A 21,570-nucleotide genomic window follows, 5' to 3' on the forward strand; every position below is an offset into this window, starting at 1 on the left:
CAATTTCATTCTTTTGCAACTGGAAATTCAGTGGAAGAATCACTCAATGTGAATGACTTTTTTTGGTGTAAGAGGGTGGAAAATTGCAGGAGGCTCTGAAGACCTTAGCAAGTCTTTCTTCTCTCTCCTACTTCTGAGCAGGCTTGGACTTAAATGTTTAGTTACAAATAAGCATTAGGAATGAATGTCTGGTTCCTTTCCTGCCCCTCCCCATGCCCCGCCCCTCGTAGCTAGCTACATTTAAAACTATGCATGTCTGTAGTAGGGAAAGAGTGGAGATAGCCTGTACATTCATTCATAAAAAGGAGTACTATGCACCAGTAAAAAAGGAACAGGAGACTTTCTATGTAGTGATGTGGAAGAGGTGTAACGTAAATTAAATGAAAAACAAACCAACCACCAAGATATGCAGCACTGTGTTTGTATTAGTGTCAAAAGAACATATGCATTTTTGTTTATAGGCCCACAATTCCTCATCCACAATTTCCAAATCCCAAAGTTCTGAAAACCAATTTGTTGCTTTGGGCAAATTCAGTTGGCGGCAAAAACTGAGCTGAAAGAATGTGAAGCCATTTGCAGTTTTATTTATTCCTTTTAGGCCAAATACAATACATGATGGATACTGCCCCTGACCTAGGGTGATCCATCAACCTGGTTTGTCCTGGACTGAGGGAGTTCTCAGGATCTGGGACTAACAGTGCAAAAGCTGGGATAGTCGGGGGCAAATTGGGAGAATGATTTCCGACAGAGCCTACTGGAGGTGACAGAATCCGAAAAGTTCTGGATTCTGAAATCCAGGGTTCAGATGAAGGACTGTGAACCTGGAGCTTTACGGACTGTTTCAGGAAGGAGACACAAAGCAACCAGCCACAGCCTCTGCCCATGGGAAGGAAACGGGCAGCTGAGAGGGCAGGGGTAGGAGGGAGACTCTCACTGCACATCCGTTTGCATCTTTTGACTGTGAATCATGTATTATCTACTCAAAATAAACAAATACAGGAAATCAGTGAAAAACAAAACTCTGCACTTTTGACTAAACCACAAATATTATTATTATTTTTTTATATACTGTGCAGTGGGGTCACATTTCATTCTTTTTCCATGTGCATATCCCAGTTATTGCAGCACCATTTGTCGAATGTTTACGAATAGAATTTTAAAGATTTTTGAGAAAATAGATTATTGTGCTGCCTTTATTGATGTTGTCAAAGCAATATTTGTCCTTCTGATTCTGCTGATTCCATTGTTTCCTGTTGTCAGAGCCTCCTGGTCCGTGGAGATTTGATTTCCGAGTCAAGAGTTTGGCTTTTGTTTTCTAAGCTAAAAGGGCTGGATAGGGCTTTCTAGGACCTTGGTAGCGTGTGGAACAAGTCTCTTTTTTCAACAGCATGCTCCACAGCCCCTGGCGATTTTTTTTCCTGGTCGGTTGTTATTATTATTTTGAGAAAATCAAGAATAATCATGCAAAGCAAGTAGAAACAGGCTGAGCCAGCTGAAAATGCCCACATGCCCCTGCCCTGGGTCTCAGGGTGATATAATTAGCCGGTTTTATCCAGTGGTGAGTGGGCGGCTCCCCTGGCACCCGGCAAGGCCACTGCGGGGGCCCCGCGATGATGCAATGTAAGGCAAGCCCGGGCAAGGCCGAGCAGGAGCCGTGCTGGCCGGAGATGCTGATCCGCTTCACGGGGGCGGGGGAAGTGGGGGACGGGAGAGGGCGCGGGGGGGGGGGGGGGGTGATCGGAGGTGGAGGGGGTTTCTGAGCTACAGGGCCCTGGGGGACCTGTCTGCCCAGAAAACCAAGCTGGCCTCCTGGTCGCTCAGCCTGGAGCCTCCCCACCCGTCTCCGTCTGAAACCCGGGCTCTCTCCTCCCCTCCCCGAGGCATGCCCCGCACCCGCCCCTCACTTGCAGAACCTATTCCTAATTCCCTCCTTCTCATCCAGGTGGAAGGGTCTGCTGAGAGCTTCTAGAGGTGAGCAAGGGGGCCCTGTGCATGAACAGACTAAATCAGGATTCCCAAAGCCGTGAGCCTGGGAGTTGGGGGTGGGGAGGTTTCGACCTCTGGGGAGATTTTTTTTTTTCAAAGTATCTGTGCACTTGTAAAGCTGACGCTTCACCTATTCTGTAATTCAGTGGCTTCAGATAGGGCTGGGACTTAGAATATGTATTTTTAAATTGGGTTCGTTATTATTCAGAACGGTATTAACTATTTTAAATACATATTGTGAAGAGTAAGCCTCCTTTCCGCTCTGAGACAGGCAGGCGTGGCACAGCACAACCCCAGGAGCCACCCGCCATCCACAAAGACTCGATGGTGGCGTCCGGGGTGCAGCTGGAGGCGGACGTGCTCCCCAGAGGCAACCGCGCTCATCGTTTCTTGTCTTCCAGAGAGAGTCCATGTGATATGGGATCTGAGCATTTTTTTTGGTGGGGGGCAGGGGCGATGCATGGCCCAGGAATGGAACCCGGGTCTCCCGCATGGAAGGCGAGCATTCTACCACTGAACCACCCGTGCACCCTATGTGAGCATTTTTAAAAAAGGAGTTCCCCAAAAAGCATTCCTTTTCCTCCCACCCTCTTAGTAGGGAATCACGGAGGATGGGCTACAGCCTAATGGAGGGCTTTCAGGCCTGCGCGGTGGAAAAGGAGGGGTGAGCCTTCCTGGGACTCACCACCGCAAGCCGTCCACCCGCCCACACCCCCACAGGGTCTAACCTGAGTCCCATACACTGCATCAAGAACCTGCCAGGGTCTCTACACCTCCATTTCTGGCAATGAAAGGCCCTTTCTTCTTGGTAATCCTTCTCCTAGGCCCCCAGGGAATTTTCAGATGGGTTTGCTGAGTTAGGGATTTTTCTGCATTTCAGTTCAGTGACTTCTCAGCAGATTTTAATGTTGACTGGTGGAGAAAAATAATAAAGAAAAAAAAGCTATGACCAGAAGGGGGAAACTGGTCCTGCTGTGTGACCTTATATGAGTCACACTGTTTCTTTGTGTCCTGGTTTCTTGCTTGCTTGCTTTGGGAACTGGGAAGGAACATGTCTACCTTTATTTTTAACCTCTCAGGGTGGTTGTAAGATCATGGATTTTATAGATGAAGATAAGTGAAGACGAAGCACTGTTCTTCTTGTGGCCATGTCCAGAGTCTCTGGAGGAAACGACCTTCTCGTAGGAAGCGGGGGAGAGTTAGGGCCTCCCATCTGCCTTACTCCCCTACAGTGGCCGGCAGGTCACTTCAAATCTGTGCCCCCATCCAGGGACCACATCGACCTTGACATCTGGATGGGGCCACATGACAAGTTCTCTGCGATGGAATGTAGGTGGGAAATATGTGAGTCACCTGGCTCGAAGCCAGGTAATAAAGAAGTGCACATGCTTTCTTCATGCTCTTTCTCCTTCCTCTAGCTGGAAGCAAAGATCTGAGCCGCTAAGATGGTGAAGCCACAGGATGGAAAGAGCCTGCATCCCTGAATCACCCCATGGAGGTCAGCCACCTGCCAACCCAAACATCCCTACTCGATTCATATGTGAGTGAGAAATAAACTCCTATTGGTTTAAGACACTGAAATTTGAGGGCTTGTTACAGAAGTTCATGCTCTCCTAACACATACTCCACTTTTCTCCCTAAGTCCAACCCTAAGCAACTAACAATATCCAGGAGGAGACATCAGCAATTATTCCTCCTAGCAGGTGCAGGGTGGTTAGAAGCCACTGGGGCCACTCCCTGGCTCTCAGCTTGGCTCCAGGGGGACCACCAAGCATTTGGGACTTGGGGTTTGCAGCTGTTGCATTCCAAGTGACTCTGGTAGCATTCCACCCTCGGGTGACACTCAGAGCCACCCTAGGAAAGCAAAGGCAAGGAAAAGTAGCTGAAGGGGGTGGGGAAGCAGAGATGGTGGGGCCACAATGAGAGCCCTAGATCTGCCCTGACTCCCTCCCAGTGTCACCTCAGCTAAAGCCAGCAGCTCCATTTCCCTATCTGTAATATGAATCTAAAACACCTGTCTGAAATTGAGGGTGGGGTGGGGAAGAGTGGGGAGATATGAAATAATGAGTGTGAAGTGACTTGCTAAGACTTCATGCTGCAATCAGAGGATCCAACTCAGCAATTCGATGTATGTTGGGGCTTTTCTTGGGAGGACCTTAAAAGTAATTTGTTAAGGAAGAAAAAAATTAAAGAATGCATAATTCCCACTTGCTTTAGGATTGTCCTGAAGACTGTCCTGAGCTAAAGGGCCTAAGTGAGGAGGTGTCTTAGAGGCTTTGAAGGCTAAATGACAGGACTGGATTCAGGATCTATGCGCAGTTCTCCTTGCCACTAAATGTCTATTCAGTTGTCACAGTATCTGAAATCCTACCATTAGTGCCTCATTCCTTTAGATTTGTTTTTGTGTTCCTCCACAAAAATGTAAGCGATGACAGTCCCCAATGTGTGTTCCCAATGTGCTTTAAAGTTGTCCCAATAATCTTGAAAGAGATAGCAAGGCCCAACCACTTGGTATGGATGATTCTCTGATAATTTCCCTTCTGACAGGGAGATTCATGGGTATATATCCAAGAAAACTCTTGCACATGTGTACCAGAGACATGGATAAGAATATTTATAGTTGTCCTATGCATAATAGCAGAAGACGGAAATAGCACAAACGCTTATTGACAAGAGATTGGATAACTGTATTTTAAATAACAGGGAAAATGACTGAACCATGTTTTAATGATCGATTATGTGATAATAGACCATGCCAACTCATAGTGGAAACAACTATCATTTGTTTCCTCACAATTCCACACTTTAGGTAGGGGCTCCCAGGGTATGGCTGATCTCTGCTGCATGTGGGAGTACTTAATTGGGGAGACCCAACTGGGACCCATCGATCAACCTTCAAGATGGCCCCACTCATAGGTTGGGCAGGTTGGTGCTGGCTGGTAGCCCAGAGCTTTGGTTATTTTCCACATGGGGTCTGTCCACGTGACTCGGTTGAGCTTCTCATAGCATGGTGGTCTCAGAGTGATTGGACTTCTTACATGGTGACTTAAGGCACTCAAGAATGCAAAGCAGAAGTTACCAGACCACCATAAACCTTAGGCCTCAAACAGACCTCATTCTAGTGGCTAAACGAGTCATGAGGCCAGCTACATTTAAGGAAGGGAGCTACAAAATAATGTGACTACCAAAAGTATGGCTTATTGGGTGCTGCACACTTTAACAATCCAGAACCATCCACAAATGCATGGATAAATCTTAGTTACAACATATTAAGTAATAAAGTCCTTGAAGACCAGCTTAGGTTAGGTTATGCTGCTGCAGCAAATGACCCCAACATCTCAATGAGTTCACACAACAAAGGACTACTTTTTCACATATTTCTCCCACACAAGTTGGTGGTGCATGGTGTTTCATACAATTGAAGGACCCAGGCTGATGGAAGCTCCACCATCTTGTGGCACTATCTGGGACATGAGATTTCCGGTTTGCAACAGATGTGGAGGACAGAAACACTGGAGAATTAAACCTGGGTTTTTCTTGGCCTCAACCTAAAGAGACAAATGTCACATGTGCTCATGTTGGCCAGAACTAGTCATTTGGCCCTGCCTATCTGCACGGGGGTGGGAAGGCTGGGAAGTGTAGGAAAGCACATAGAAAAATGGTTGAGCTTTATTGTCTTGGCTACATATGATAAAACTATTTAAAACAATGGAAAGTTAAACAAGATTAAAGATATTTGTTTACTTTGAGGTAGGGGAAGAAGGGACAGAACAGGAACACATAAGGAAGGTATGTCAGTGATTTGTAATGGTCTAGTTCTTGGGTCGAGCAGCAGGTATTAATTACATTATTTTTTAAGTGAACAAACGAACAGATGAATGAATAAATAGAAGAGAAGCCTCAGAAACAAGGGCACTGAAGTCTAATCTCAGAGTGCAGTCCAAAAATGGCCCTTCCATAAATATTCACTGAGCTCCCAGCTGAAGCTGCCAGATCTCAAAGGTACAAAGATGAATAAAATATGGGCTCAACATCTCTGCGTTTGCAGCTCAGAGGATGTACCAGGCACGTAAACAAAGCAGGCCAGCAATGCACAGCGGACAGGCTTGCTCTCCTGGAGCTCTGGGAACTGGAGAGAGGCCTGAAAAGGCCTCAACACCAAGGAGTCACTTAGGGTGGGTCATTGAGTGAGAGGGTGGTGGCGGTGGCAGTGGGGAGGATGGAGGGACTAGGTTGGTTAGGGAAACTCATCCCTGGAAGAGGGAAGGGTATGTGCGAAGACACAGAGAGCCCTTTGCTCCTTAAGTGGTCTATGACCACGGTACTTCCTCACCTCCTTTTAATCCCTAAATGATCTGATCAACTCATTCACACTGTAGTGGACATTGCACTGTGCCACCCAGAATCCCTCGCAGGACCCAGACATTTTCCCCACTGGATGCTGGCAGTTTTGGCTGCTGATGCTCACAGTTGAGTCCTTCTTCAGGAATAGTCCTCAGATAAGGGAGCTCCCTTGCACAAAGTCATGCATCAAGCACCCCCACCCCCGCCCCTCATTTCTGCCTTCTAAATGACTGTTGAAGGCATTGCATCCCAGCTCCAGAACTCCCAGTGGGATCACCTTAAACCTCATTAGAGCTTCTAGACTCTATCACAGCCCAGTTTCTCTCTCTGCCCAATCCTGTTTCTTGTACACCCAAACTGCTGTTGATCCTGAATGTACTTTTCAATGAACCTCCTGCATGCTAATCTCCACCTCAGAGTGTGTTTTCTGGGAAACCTACCTAAGTCAATCACTAAAGTGTAAATGACTATTAAACCCCAAGGGTTGCCTTCCCTGGGAGTGTTTGTACTATAGGAATAATAATAACTAATATTCATAAAGGGATTTCTTTGCCAAGCACTATGATAAGCACTTTGTCTATCTGATCTTATTTAACAAAGAACAGATCTAAGCCAAAGGAATGTATTTCTAATGGTGAAATTTCAATCTTTGGCAGTTGGCTTAGGAAGCTGGAAGTGTTTGTGTGGTATAACTTTTGCCACAAATATTTGTGTCTCACTGTATGATCAGTACTGACCCTTGCACTGGCTGTGTAAAGTCCCCATAAGGTCAGAGTGTGGACTCCCAGTCTAATTTTTCTTTTAAAAAATACAGGGCTTATTCTGCTCAGTAATATAATAAATCTCTGTTCTGCTTCTTCCCTTGGGCCTCACTTCTTGGGAGCCTGTGTGGAGGTGAATTCCTCTGAAAGCTGGCTGTCCCTGGTTGGGACTCCCCGAGACTCTTCTAAGAAATGGTGACATTATCCCAGCACTTCCTCTCTCTTCCCTAGCAGCTCCTGCAGCCACCGTTGGGCCCTCCTCACATCCTCCTTTCGCGGGCTTGGGCATTCCATCTTCCCTCTCCATTATCTGCTCCTCTGCCCCAGAAGAAATGCTGGTCTGGACTCTCCTGTCTCCGAAGCTGAGCCCTCTCTCCGTCTCTAAGCCTGCCTCCTGGAGAGCATGCCTTGGCAGCAGGCTGTGGCTCCATCTGTCCTCTGGCCTCCAGGAACATGTCCCAGCATGTTGAGCCCTGGCATAGAAGAGGCTGGTGGCTGTTCTGTCCTTGGGGCTGCCTACTTTGGGGCAGGGAGGAGGGTGGTAGGAGACAGGAGGTCCCCCAGAGACCCCAAGGAGAGCGTGGCCTCCTTCTCTCCAGGAGGCCCGAGTTTCTCTGAATAGAATATGTGATTTACAGCAGATTTCCTGGAGCAGGCCTGGGATCTGGCACTGCTGAGTGTATGTGTGGGTGTGTATGTGGTGGGAGTTAGATCTTGTGACCTCTACCAGCCTGCTCCTTTGCCCTCTTCAGGGGAGAAGTTTTCTTCCCCTTGAAGTGTGTGCCTGGCTACACATTCAAGTGCATGGTTGCAAACATTTTTAAACTACTGAACAGTTACTAGACATTCAGTAGATGCTTAATAAATATTTGTTGCATTCCATTATAATGGTGGTGGGGAGCTAGGAGTTATTAAAAAAAAATCATTTCCCAACAACAACAACAAAAAGAATTATTTCATTGTGAAGCTCAGTGCCACAAAACTTTAAATAATTCAATACAAGCCTTCATTAAAAGGGGGAAAAAATTCCAAAATAAACAGGCATACAATGTCAAGTCTATTTGAAATGCCCAAAAGCAGAAGGGATTCAAGGCAGGAGGAGGATATGCCTGTCCTCTGCTGGACATTGGGAAACTTAGTCCTTGGGTGGTGTGGGTGGGTCCTGAGGTCTCACATCTCTGGGGCCCTCCTGAGGTTTAGGTACAATCCTGACCTGTCTCCAGGATCAGGCAGGTGAGAGGGTCTGGGACTGTGCTCTCCCAGCCGGACCTGTGCTCCCAGCCCCACAGTAGAGAAAAAGGCCTGTCCTCCCTGAGGTCAGCCTTATTAAAGGAAGAAGACAGGGCATGTCTGGGCAGAGATTTCCAGACACTCAACAGCCCTAGATGTCAGTAATTGTAGCCACTCCAAGCATGGATTCTATTTTTTTTTTTAATGGGATTTCTGTTCAGATTAACACTCTATTCTCTGCAAAAAATAAAAAAATAAAGCAGAAACTGCAAATGTTGGAAGTGAGTGAGAGAGGCAAAGGCAAGGTGTGAGGAGGGCTGGGTGTGTGGGGTTAGGTGGGAGCAGCTGGACCCCTCACATACTTCTATATCTGACAGAAGCACCAGTGGAGAATTCCAGAATTGTCCTTCATCAGTGTCACTTCAATAAATCCCCTGGAAATGAGGTCTAGAGCTACTGAAGCAAAGGGGGCAGCAGGCAGAGCTCTGGAATGGAGGCAAAAGGGCTGTCGTAGTCATTAATTCACTGTGTGACCTGAGCCAGGTCACTTAAACTCTCTGAGCCTCAGTTTCCTCAGCAGTGAATGTGGGGTGTGTTTTTGTGGAATATCCAGGTGATAGCTCATTCACCAATGCTTCTTCCCCACCTAGCCACAATGGTTTCTTCTGCTGAGGTGAGAGTGAGGTGTGTGGGTGGGGTGGGGTGGGGGGTAAGGGGAAGCTGGTTCACTGTCCCATTTCTCCTGGAGACCTGGTTGGATCTTTCTGAGATTTATGGAATTAACTCCAATTCCCTCTTTCCCTGAGGCGATTGGCAAGCAACAACTTTGCAAGCCTTTAGTTCTCTGGGCCTCTTGTTTCTTCATCTGTAAAATAAAGGAGATTGAATTCCACTCTGGCGTCAAAACTTTGCTGGGGTGTCTGGGTACCCCAAGGTGCCGTGGAATCAGTGGTGGTGTAGTGAGACTTTTCTGGGAACTGCAAAGTGAAGGGCATCATTTTTATTATTTTTTAAGAATTTTTATAAATCTGGGTTAGGTAAATCCTTGCCCAGATCGGTCAGCAATGGGCCAGAAATGGAAAGGGGTCTCATCCTAACAATGCCGCCTTCTCCTGGCCAAAGCCCACTCACTTCCCAAACCAGAAAAAGCCCGGCTTATGGCTAAATTCATGGAGAAATGTGTCAAGCTCGCAAGCCCAGGCGCGCGGGTTGGGGGGAAGCGCCCTCTGCAGCCGACGAGGCCCCGACTCCAGTTGCTGGCGAGGAACCTGGAGCTGGGCCAGGCGCGGGCGCGGAGCCGCCCGGGCCCCTGGGGAGGGCGGTCCCCGGCGGCGCGGTGGGCCGAGCGGCCGGTCCCGCCTTTTAAGGCGTGTCCGCGCAGGGGCTATATCAGGGCTGCTCCGGGCGGCGCCAGCTGAGGTGTGAGCGGCTGCGGGAGCCGGTGGCCTGGAGATCCAGATTCCGGTGCAAGTTCATCGAGACACAGACACCCAGACGAGGTGAGGGAGCCGCGGCAGGCGACAGCACATCCTGGCCCGGAGCACTGCGCTGAACGTAGCCGCTGTGTGTGTGTGTGTGTGTGTGTGTGTGTGTGTGTGTGTGTATGTGCTGTGTTCACAGGTGTTTTTGCGGCAGGTGAATGACTTGCGTGGGTCCGTGAGTACTCGATTTGCGCGCACGGATGGCTGTAAGTGCGCATATGATGAGGGTCGGGATGTGTCCCAGACTCTAGGCGGAGCGGGGGCACGAGTCCTGGGGATCCCCAGCCAGGCGCCCCTCCCCTCGAAAATCCGCTGAAGAGAGGGAAGGCGTGGGTGGGGCCGCCCTCGAACTCTCCGCGTTGGGGAGGCGCCCCGGACCCCGCTCGTTCGCGACGTGGGGATGAGGCCGGGTTCCCGGAGGTCCCCGAAGGGGCGGGGGACGCGGAGCGAAGCAGGTTCATGTGGGCCCCGCCCCGGGACGGCTCTTGGGCCAATCAGTCCACTCAGTGTCGCCAGGGCCCTGGCCCCCGAAGTCCGGGAGCTCGACGCCGCGGTGTTCGCCGCTCGGCTGAGCGCTGAGGTCAGCGCGGGCTGTGTCCCTAGACCTCGGGAACGTGCCAGGACACGTCCCTTAAGGGCAAGTGAGGAGGTGACTCACGGTGACAAGAAGACCCTGGGGAGCGGGCCGGATGAAGTCAGAATCCCGCCCGGGCTGGGGGGCGGTGGCGCCCCCAGAAGACCCCACCCCTGCCTCTCCCTGGTGTCTGTCCGTTCATCAGCACAGTGACCCACTTGGCTGGTACAGCGTGTTCCCAGGGAAGCCGGGACACCGGGAGGTCCTGGACCGGGTTTCTAGCCCCCGCCCCGCGACGCGCCCTCGGGATCTGGGCGGGTTCCTGCCGTTCTCTGTCGGTCGGAGAAGCGCAGGGATCGGTCCCACCGCCGCCGGGAGAACCCCGTCCAGCCTGCCGGAGGGTCCGGGGCGCTGAACTCTGGGGTCCAAGCCGAGCCGGGCGCCCCGGGACAGTGGGGCACGCGGTCCACGCCGGGATGGGAGACGAGAAGGGGTCGCATCTTAGCGGTGTGGGGCGCCAAAGCTGTCTAGGGCCGGTGTCAGCCGCCCTGGGAGGCTCGGGGCGCCCCCGGCCTAGCCCAGAGCTCACTGTGCGAGGGCGACCAGCCGGAGCCGAGCAGGAGAGCCAGTCGCCCGCCCCTCGGGTGCCGCCGCCCGGCGCGGGTCACTGGGAGGCCTCCCTGTCCCGCGGCGGGTGGACACGAGTGGAAAAGAATCTCGGTACTGGATTTGGCACTTTGGGGCGCCCAGGCAGCTCCCTCCCACCCAACCTCCCTTCCTGCCGCCCTCGCTCCACGTCGCGTTTCGGGGAGGACGCGCGAGCGGTTTTGTTTTCGTTGTTCCCGTCTATTTTTATTTTCCAGGGATCTGACTCATCCTGTACTTTGGGCGTGGAGATAAGGTGGAGGGGCCAGATCTCGGCGCGCTTGTGCAGGCGCGAGTGTGTGTGTGTGTGTGTGTGTGTGTGTGCGTGCGTGTGTGACAGAGACGGCGCGAGAGTGCGCGGTTGTTTCCCAACAGCGGCGGGGGTTTCGGAAGCCTGGCGGCTCAGCGTGACGTGTTCGCGGCCCTGGCCTCCCCGCCCCGCCCCGCGCTCTCCCCCTTTCCCAGCCCAGGGGTGACGCGCCGCCGGAGTGGAAGCGGAGTTTTGGCGGGCGGGGAGCGCTTTGCAGGAAACTGACTCATCACAACTTCTCCCTCCCACCTTCCAAGGCTCGGCCCACGCACCTCCCACCCCGCGCCTGATTGATTTCCTGGAGATCGGTGCCCCCTCCCGGCCGCCGCGCGCACAGCAACCCGTCTTCCCGCGGAATCCAGCTGCGGGAATCCTTCCCGGCCGCAGTTGCTGCGCTGATCCTTTCCCCCACTCTAACCCCTTAAAAAGAGTACCCCACTGGTTCAACAGTATTTACTAAGAGATTACTGTTTACCGGGAAATTAAAATATGGCTGAACTCTGTTACTTGTTTGTAAAATCTGAGGGTTTGTGTTTCTGAGTTTTTTCTCTGAGTTGGTTGAGAGCAGGTGCTTGGTGGGGGAAGAGAGGCCCAGGAGAGCCATAAAGGAAAGAGTGGTAAGAGAGAAGATCTCTGCCCTGATTCCCGTCCCATTTTCAGCTCCTAGCAGCCAGGAGATGTCCAGCTGCCTGGTAAAGCCCTAGGCAGGCTCTTCCTCCTTGTGCCAAAGGACCTGTTGAGACTCAGAATGCCTGCTTCAGCCATCCAGTGTGCCCCCCTTGACTGGCACCCCAAGAGTGCACCCCTGCGGGGCAGTACCAAACACTTGCTTGAATCCCCTTTAATTTACATGAAGTTAGTCTGGGGACAGGGGACCCCTCAATGTTTGTGTGTGTATTTTAACTTTTTTTGTTGTGTGAAATATAACATATATACAAAAAAAGTAATAAATTTCCAAGTACATTTTAACAAGTAGTGATAGAACAGATTTTAAAGTTTGGTATGGGTTACAGATCCACGATTTTTCGTTTTTTCTTCTAGCTGCTCCAAGACACTGGAGACCAAAAGAAATATTAGTATATTGGTTCAGCAGTCATACTCATTTGTTAAATCCTATCTTCTCAATGAGGATTTTGAAAAAGCTGCCCAAGTGATGCTGATGGGTATCTCTGATTAAGAAACCTCAAAATAAGAGAGGGAGTTGGTGCCAGCACAGAACACAGAACCCAGGGCAGGCAGGCCTGGCAAATTGCTTAACTCTTCTGAGCCTTGATTCCCTCTTCTTTAAAAACAGCTAATATCTACCTTCCTTCTAAGAGGATTAATATTTGTAAAGTGCTTACAACCTCCCCTGGCACATGAAAATATATAAATAGGGTAGGCAATGGTGGCTCAGTAGCAGAATTCTCGCCTGCCATGCCAGAGACCCGAGTTCATTTCCCAGTGCCTGCCCATGCCAATATATATATATATTCTCACCCCTATTTTGAAGAGGCTGGGCTGAGGTTATTTGAAGGTTCTGCCCACCCTACTGTGTGTCTCCTTTATGGGGCAGAGTCTCTTGCCCTGTTTAGCTGTGGGATTTGAGGGCAAATCTTGTATCTCTTCCAGCTCCTGCCCTTTAAACTTGTTCTGAGTCACTGAGTGCCTCCCCAATCAGCTGAGACGTGGAGTCGTAGGCCCTGCTTAGGTGGGGTGGGGCATGGGGTATAGGCCTTCTTGCCCCAGGAAGCCACTCAGAGCTTTCACTCCCAGCACCTGCAAATTGGGACTTGTCCCCAGAACCCCGTCCCTGCCAAGGTCCTGCAGTCACCCAGCCCTGGAGTCACGCCAGAGCAGGGCATGTGGGGGCCGGGGCTTCCCTGATGGGTATATTCATTCTCAGCTTTCTGTCTCCTGAAGTGGAAGGAGAGGAGCCGGGTAGACTGATCAGGTTTAATTTTCTCTGCCTACAAAATGGGTTCCTTGGATACAATGCAGGGCAGGGACTGAGAGGTGTCTAGACTTCAGATCACCTGATGTGCCTGGCAGGATGTGGCTCAGCCCAGGAGAAACCTTGGCCCTGCCCTACCCCGCCCAGCCCCTCCTCATCCCCAGGCCACCTGTCTGATGACATCCTTGGGAAAGGCCCTCAGCCCTCAGCACCTATCAGCTACGGTCTGAAGGAGGTGGGTGCTGGGGGAAGCCCAAGTGATAGGGAAGAGGCAGAAGGCTCAGCCAGAATTGAAGGCAGAAAGAAATACTACTTCCCACTTCCCAAGGGCTTCTTTGTACCAGGTGCTGCCCTAAGCACATTACAGACATAACTCAGTTAAGCCTTACATCTACCCTCTGAGACATTCACTTTTTTTAGGTGAGGAAACTGGAGCCCAGAGAGGTTAAGTCACTCATCTAAGGTCACCCAGCAGAGCCTGGATTTTAACCCAGTCTGGCTTCAGAACGCCTGCTCTTAACCATCAAGGATACAGCCTCTCAGCTCTTCCATCTGCCTTCCCTGGAGGGTCTCACTGACTGATTGCTTGAGCGTGCTTCTACAACCATGCCCCTTGAACTTTCACACAGCCCCATTTTACAGATGCAGGAACCGAGGTTCAGAGATATTGGATGGCTTGCTAAAGTTTAGGTAGTAAGTGGGAGAGGCAGGACTAGAGCCCGGGTCTTTCTGACCTGCAAGTCCAGGGTACTTTTAAGTTGCACAGCAGAGTTATGGGAATAGATATTTTGGTGGGGGGTGGAGGACCCCTCAGCTTATTCATTCATTTGGGAGTTAGTTGGCCTCTTGGCAGGATTGGGAAACTCCTGAGCTCTGGCAATTCACACATATCTGGGGCATTCACACCCACTAGGACACCTCTGGGGGAAAACAAATTGATTTTAGCTGATAATATCTGGTGGTAAACGGGACCCTGATCCCTGCTATTGCAATAACCTTGTCTTTGTTAACATAAGCGTGTCCTTCAGCTGCCCGTTTGCGCAGCGACCTTGGGGGTGCCAGGTTGACCCAGCACTGGCCCTACTCCACGCTCTTAAATTGGTTTGGGGCTCCATAGGAGGGAACCAGAGAGACCCTCTGACCTGGCCCGTCAGGAGAGGCCCAAAAAAGAGACCAGTTCCACCTAAGGGCAAACATGGTCAGGTAAAGGAGGGTCCAGTGTCCCCAGTGACCGGGGTCATACTTATGTCTCAGCTACAGGCACCATGTCGGAGCCCGGGAATGCCCGTCCAATCCCCTGCAGCAGCAAAGTGTGCCGCCGTCTCTTTGGCCCCGTCGACAGTGAGCAGCTGCAACGTGACTGCGATGCGCTGATGGCCGGCTGCGCACAGGAGGCCCGTGCGCGCTGGAACTTCGACTTTGTCACCGAGACGCCGCTGGAGGGCGACTTCACCTGGGAGCGCGTCCGGGGCCTCGGTCTCCCCAAACTCTACCTGTCTACAGGGCCCGGGGATGACCTGGAAGGGGGCAAGCGACCCTGCACCTCGGCTGCCTTGATTCAGGGGGACCACGTGGACCTGTCGTTGTCCTGTACCATCATGCCTAACTCCCCTGAGCAACCTGAGGTGTCCCCGGGTGGGCCTGGAGTCCCTCAGCGCAGGAAACGGGGACAGACTAGCATGACAGGTGAGGACAAGTACAGAGAAGGGCACTGTGGGGGGCAGGGGGACCCAACTCTCAGAATGCACCTGGTCCAACTTGCTCATTAGGCAAAGGGGCAAACAGGTCCAGAGAAGGGAAGTGACTTCCTTGAGGTCGCACAGAAAGTCTGCAACAAAGACCAACTAGCTAACATTTCCTAGGAATTTGTCATATGCCAGGCCCTTTGCTAAGCTTCTAAGGTTGATTATTTCATTTAGTCCCTATAGCAATCTTATGCCATTGTACATTCTTACCCATCTTTTATAGACCAGGGAACAAGACTCAGAGGAAAAGTGCCTTGCCTAAGCTTTCACGATGAGTTTGTAGTGGAGAGAAGACTGATGATAATAACTTCCTGGCTACCCTAGCCAAGCCTTACTCTCCCTCTAGCCAGAGGTGCTGTGAAAACATACCACTGACTAGTTGGCTTAACCGACAGGAATGTATTTCCTCACTGTTTTGGAAGCTAGTAGTCCGAAATCAAGGCGTTGGCAGGCTCACCTTCTCTCTGAAGTCTGTAGTGTTCTGCTGGTGACTTGTCAGCAGTTCATGGCTCAGTCCCCGCCTCTGTCACAAGCCCGTCTGCCTCCCAGTCTGTCTCTTCCAACCGTGTCCAAATTTCTTCTGCTTTATGAGGACTCCAGTCATGTTGGATTAAGGCCCGCTCTGATTCAATTTGGCCTCACTTTAATAACACCTTTGAAGATTCTTTTTACAAATGGGTTCATACCCACAGGACCTGGAGTTAGAACTTCAGCATGTCTCTGTGGGGGGGACCTGATTCAATCCCTAGCATCCTCCCTGTCACACACACACTTTTTCCCCCTTCCCTCCTGCCTGTTCTGTTCTCTTTGGCACTTATCATCTGTCTCTCAACAGCTACTTCCTTACCTTGATATTGTCTTTCTCCCTGAATACTATCCCTACAAGAAAGGGATGTATATCTTGTTCATGGCTGACCCCCCCCCACCCAGCACCTACAACAGCGCCTGACACACAATACGTGCTTGATAAATAATGAATGAATGAGGCTAACATCTGAGTGCTTGTTAGGCTGGGCCGCAGACCAAGGCCTTTATATAGAAAGCACTTCATTTAATGCTTACAGCACAATTCTCATTTTATAGGGAAGCAGGCTCAGAGAGATGAAGTCAAGGGCCCCACAGCAAATTTGCAACTATGACAATAATAATATTAAGAGCTAACATTTATATGAGCCAGGCACTGGCTTTGAACACTGTCAATTATCTAATTGAATCCCTAGATTCTATTAGCACTGGCAAATAGAAGTCTTGACGATGATGGGAATGGTCTGTGTGTGTGCTGCCCAGTGGCTGTAGAGCACTTGACATGTGACCAGTGCAACTGATGAGTGGAATTTTAATTTATTTGTTTTCAGAGAATTTGAATAACCACATGTTCTCATTTTCTGGCTGCCAAAGCAAATGCCATGCAGTGGGTTGACCAAACTATGGGAATTTATTGGCTCACAGTTTTGAGGCTTAGCAGAAGTCCACAATCATGGCATCATTGAGGCAGTGCTTTCTCTCAGAAGACTAGTATTTTCAGGCTGGTTGCCAGAAAAAAATGGTCCTTGGCTTTTTGGTTATACAACAATGCATATGGTGGCGTCTCCTGGCTTCTTTGTCTTCTGGATTCCGTTGGTTTTCAGCTTCTGCCATTTCCTCTGGCTTTCTCTTTCTCTGTGACCTTCCCTATAAGGCCTTCAGTAATAAGAGTAAGACCCATCCTGCTTCAGCTGGGACACACCTTAACTGAAGTAACCTCATCAGGACATCCTATTTATGAGGCTTAACGTCCACAGGAATGGGTTAAGCCCAGGAACATGTTTTCCTGGGGTACATAGCACCAAACCACACCCCATTTGTGACCAACTGGTGGCTGTTGTGTTGGACAGCTTGACTTTAGAGCTGTCTCTCCCCCTAGGAGATGGAGTCGCGGTCCCATGGTTCTTTCCTATCTTTGGCAGTTGGGTGGCTTTGGCTCCAGGGAGGAGGTGCTCTGGCCGCTCGACAGTTTGCCTTGGGTGGGCGGCTCTGCTTTGCAGCCCCCCTCACCCTGGCCAGGCTGACGTCTTGTCTTCTCTCCTCAGATTACTACCACTCCAAACGCCGGCTGATCTTCTCCAAGAGGAAGCCCTAACCCACCCACAGGTGGCCTCACGCTCCGGGGAGCAAGGGAGCCCCACAGGCCCCTTTCACATCCTCTGGCTCAATCCTTCAGTTTGTGCGTCTTAATTATTATTTGTGTTTTAATTTAAACTCCTCCTCATGTACATACCCTCTCCCCCGCCTCCACCCCCCCACCCCTGACTCAGCCTCTGGCATTATCAGAATGATTGGAAAAACAGAAAAATAGGTGGCAGGAAGGTTTGGCTTGTCAGAGCGCCGGGTCTTTTTATTATACAAAACCTTATTTAAAACCTTCTCATCCTATTGTTGTTAATTTTCTCTCTCCCAGAGGTAAGGTGGAGCTGGCTTCACGCCAGCGACTTTCTCCTCCACCCTCACCCTCTGGGTGGTACTGTTCGGAGTGGCATGGCTCCCTCCACTCATTGTCTCGTGGGTGTCATGAAATCCCACCCCTTTCCTTCATTCTCAGACCTGAATTCCTCATCATTTGAGAAATAGATCGCACTTTTAAGGGGACCCAGCAGAGTGGGGCATCATCAAAGACTTTGGAGTCCCCTCACCTTTTCTAAGGTGACCTTGAAGAGGGCGGGGGGCTGGGCACCCTCCTGACCTTGACATCCCAATCTCCTATGCAGGCAAGGGCAAGGTGGGGACCTGTAGCAAACCATCCCCACCTTCCCCTCTGTCGCCCACAGGGAAGCCAGCCTCCATGTTTGGTCACCAACCCTGTTGGCTCCCCCTCTACTTTTCTAGGAGTCCCAACTTTTTCCAACTGGGGTCTCAAGTTCCACCCCCAACCCCGCCTCTCCACTCTCTCATGTCCTTTCCCTCTAGAATCCTCCCAGCCCTGGCCGGCAGCTCCAGGTTGCCTGTCTCCCCAGACTCAATGGACTGGATGGGGAAGGGGCACGCTAGAAGTAGGGCTCCCCAGTTCTACCTCAGGCAGCTCAAGCAGCAACTGCCTCCCCCTCTTTTGGCTCTGACTGGAGGGGAGGGTCCTGGGTGGTTGGAAGGGCCCCCTAGAGTGGAGACCTCTGTGTGTTAGGAGTGTGTGCGTGGGGGACAGTTTATCTTTTTAGGAGGGAGAGTGTAACGCAAGCACTTGAAACTCATCCGAAGACCTTCTCCACCTGCCCCACCCTTCTCCCATTTCATTGCACTTTGAGTAGCAGCTGAACAAGGAGTCAGGTGCTCTAAGATGGCAGGGAGTAAAGGCTGTGGATAGGGCACACTAAGTGGGCTGATATGGGACTGGGAATTGTGGGTTATTGTCTTTCCTGGCACTGAATGTTGAGCCCCTGCAGGCCCTGAAGCACTTGGTGGGTCTGACCCCAAACACCTGAGGCTCCTGTGACATCCTGGCCTAGACTGTTTTCTCCTGGCTTCCCATGTGTCCCGGTTCCTCCGTCTCTCTGCCTAGACTAAACCTCTCAAGGGCAAGGGCTACGTCCTGTATTGCTCTGTGTCCTTCATAACCCCACCCACAGTGCTGGGTATACAGCAGGTGCTCAATAAACGTTTCTTGGTGACTTTACTGGTCATAATATTGTTGTCATTATACCTTGTCATTTACAAAAACTAGTTGTTGGTGTTTTCTTGGTTGTTTCCATAAGTTTAAGAATAATTTTAAAAATAAAACATTAACTTTTTTTAAATGCAGAAAGCGTGGCAAACAAATACAAACAGCAGCAAAACAGAAATAATAAACATTACATGTTTGCAAAATAGCCACTGCTACTATTTTGGTTTGTTCTTTCTGATGTTTTTATATGCCAAATATGAACATTTTAAAAAGCTTTGGTAATAAATATACATAATGTTGTGAAGTCTTTTTAAGTAAGGAATATATTATGGCTTTATGTTATTACTCATCTGGGAAATGCAAATTAAAACTACAATGAGATATCACTATATACCTACCAGAATGGCTAAAATTAAAAAGACTGACAATGCCAAATGTTAGCAAAGTGGAGGAAATGGAACTCTTTTATACCTTGCTAATGGAAATATAAAGTATTTCAACTTCTTTGGAAAACTACTTGGCATTATATCTAAAGTTAAACTTACGCTTATGTCATGACCCAGTAATTCCATTAAAATTTGCACATATATACACCAAAAGACATGTTCAAGAATGTTCATTGCATTATTTTAACTGCTCCAAACTGGAAACAATCGAAATGCCCATAACAGAAAATCGTTCTATATATAAATAAATAGTGTATTTATGTACTGGAATACCATACAACAGTAAAAAAGAACAAAGTACTGTTGCATGCATGTCCTAATTATCTGTTCATAATAAAGCACACAAGACTTAGAGCCTTAAAGTAATGATCACTTATTTGCTCATGGTTCTGCAATTTGGGCAAAGTTCAGTGGGGAAAGTTCGTCTCTGTCCCACATGGCTTCAGCTAGGGCATCTTGATGGGGCTGGAGGATCCATTTTCAAGATGCCTCCTTTACATGGCTGGCAGTTAATGCTGACTGTTGGCTGGGAGCTCAGCTGGGCTCTCAAACCATGTGCCTATATGTGGTCTTTCCATGTAACTTTGGCTTTTCACAGCACGGTGACCAGTTTCCAAGAAGGAGTGTCCCTCGAGTCAGCTAAGAGACCAATATGGAAGCTGCAAGTTTTTTTTTTTTTAATGTTAGTTACACATTTTATTGATAGTGTTTTAAATCTGTATGAACAACCTCAATTACTTGAGTAGCTGTCTTGAAATGTGTAGAAAACTCACTACAATCTCAAATACTTATCATCATAAGCACACAAGAAATCCCTTAGTAGTAGAAATGGTTATTGCAATATTAACAAGATGCTACAATCTTTTAATAAACTACTTCTATTTACAGATTATCATAGTAACTACATAAAGGTATTGCAGTAAATCTTTTTACAGTAATACAGAGTCTATAGATTATCATAGTAATTATATAAAGATATTACAGTTGAGAACAGTTATATACATGAGCCATATTTCATGCTGAAATAGTAATGAATATGAGGTGATCACTGTATATTCATTTCCAAAGCTTCAACAATGTGTGCAGCAGAAGGACGATCTTTTGGATCCTCATTTGTACAGACAGAGAAGAGTTCAGTTATTTTCTGGTATGATTTATCCAGTTCTTCCATGTTAATAGGTGGCCTAGTTCCCAAAGCTGCATAGTGTGCCTCATCATCAAAGTCCCTTTCATCAAAAGTTTTATCTTCATCTTCATCATCATATGAAAGATTAATGTATGGAATAGATAAGGTCATCATTTCCCAGAGAGTAAGCCCAAAGGCAAATACGTCTGCTTTGTCAGTAATAATTCCATTTTCCTCTAAAGCTTCCTTGGGTTTCCATGGCTCAGTGCCAATATAACAGGCCTCAGGATCAGTCACAGTCATATTTTCGTCCAATGGTAGAGAGACTCCTACATCATAGATTTTAATTGTTTCAAAATCACCTTTAATTACAATATTTGAGGACTTTATATCTCCATGAAGCTGTTTCTTTTCTTGGTGCAGATACTTCAATCCTCTTGCCATGTTCAGAGCAACTTTTAAAATTATGGCTGCTGGAAAAGGAACCTGGCTGTCTTTATTTTGTTTTCTATTAAATCATTTAGGGACTTTTCACCTCCATATTCCATAGCAAGACACAGACTACCATCACTGGCTTCAGGAAAAGCACGATAACCAACAATATTTGGATGATGGAGATTTTTCAAAATTTTAGCTTCATCAGTTAGTCTTTTTTCATACATACTTTGATAATGATTATTACATCTAGAATTGATCTTTTTCACAGCCCAAGGAGAATGAGACAAACCTCTTGGTGATCTTTTCATAAGGTAAACATTTACCCCAGTACCAAAGCCAAGCTTCTGCATAAATGGAGAGGCAGGAATTGCTATACATGGAGTTGAGCAGAATACAGATTTCTTTTTTTCAGATACTTTGCTCAGTATCTTGAAATTATTTGTTCCTTCCATTGTAATAACCACTCTAGGTCCTTCACTCAAGGAAGTCCCATGACATTCAGAGTTTCTCTCTCAGCTGGGAAGTCACATGGTGACGCCTGCTAGCTTTCTCCCCAGGGGTGTTTTCTTTATACATCTCCAAAGGTCTCCGGCTGCATGGGCTCTGTAGGTTCAGAGACAAGCATCGCGGCAGAGTCAAACCCTGTGGTAGAAAAAGCCGAGGTGAGGAGAGTTCGAGGCTAAGGCCGTCTAGTAAACTGCGTCCCGAATGGCTCCAAATAAGGCCAGCGCTAACTCAACTGCAAGGTTTTTTTAAGTTGTTTTTAATGACCCACACTTGGAAATCTCACAGCATCACTTCTGCTGCATTCTGTTGATTGCACAGGCCAGCCCAGATTCACTATGGAAAGAGATTACACAGGACGCGTGTCTCCCTAGAGGACCATCTTTGGAGGCTAATTATCATCCTATGACTCCCCG

The 21,570-nt window shown here is 48.9% G+C and overlaps 1 protein-coding gene, 1 long non-coding RNA gene and 1 pseudogene across 3 annotated transcripts; 2 read left to right on the plus strand and 1 right to left on the minus strand.

Moving 5' to 3' along the window:
* The first annotated feature begins 1,730 nt into the window (after positions 1-1,730).
* Positions 1,731-9,213, plus strand: LOC143682632 (uncharacterized). Of its 2 annotated transcripts, none has more exons than XR_013175201.1 (3): positions 1,731-1,971; positions 3,405-3,526; positions 7,323-9,213. It is a non-coding gene; the product is annotated as an uncharacterized LOC143682632 (long non-coding RNA). The 2 variants fall into 2 exon arrangements; XR_013175200.1 differs by having other exon boundaries at positions 7,326-9,213.
* Positions 9,214-9,728: 515 nt separating this feature from the next.
* On the plus strand, positions 9,729-18,662 carry CDKN1A (cyclin dependent kinase inhibitor 1A). Its single transcript, XM_077161629.1, has 3 exons — positions 9,729-9,820; positions 14,519-14,950; positions 17,079-18,662. Exons 2-3 carry the CDS (start codon positions 14,530-14,532, stop codon positions 17,126-17,128), a joined length of 471 nt encoding a protein of 156 aa, XP_077017744.1. The 5' UTR covers positions 9,729-9,820; positions 14,519-14,529; the 3' UTR covers positions 17,129-18,662.
* A 1,413-nt stretch (positions 18,663-20,075) lies between these two features.
* LOC143684561 (lymphokine-activated killer T-cell-originated protein kinase pseudogene) lies at positions 20,076-21,150 on the minus strand (annotated as a pseudogene).
* Positions 21,151-21,570: the final 420 nt, after the last annotated feature.

Source organism: Tamandua tetradactyla, chromosome 5 (assembly GCF_023851605.1).
Source record: "Tamandua tetradactyla isolate mTamTet1 chromosome 5, mTamTet1.pri, whole genome shotgun sequence".
Taxonomy (NCBI): Eukaryota; Metazoa; Chordata; class Mammalia; order Pilosa; family Myrmecophagidae; genus Tamandua; species Tamandua tetradactyla.

Bases quoted from the DNA above. Each gene is read 5' to 3' on its own strand.
- CDKN1A (XM_077161629.1), top strand. From the start codon at position 14,530: ATGTCGGAGCCCGGGAATGCCCGTCCAATCCCCTGCAGCAGCAAAGTG. The intron at 14,951-17,078 runs GTGAGGACAAGT...TTCTCTCCTCAG, and splicing joins GGGACAGACTAGCATGACAG to ATTACTACCACTCCAAACGC.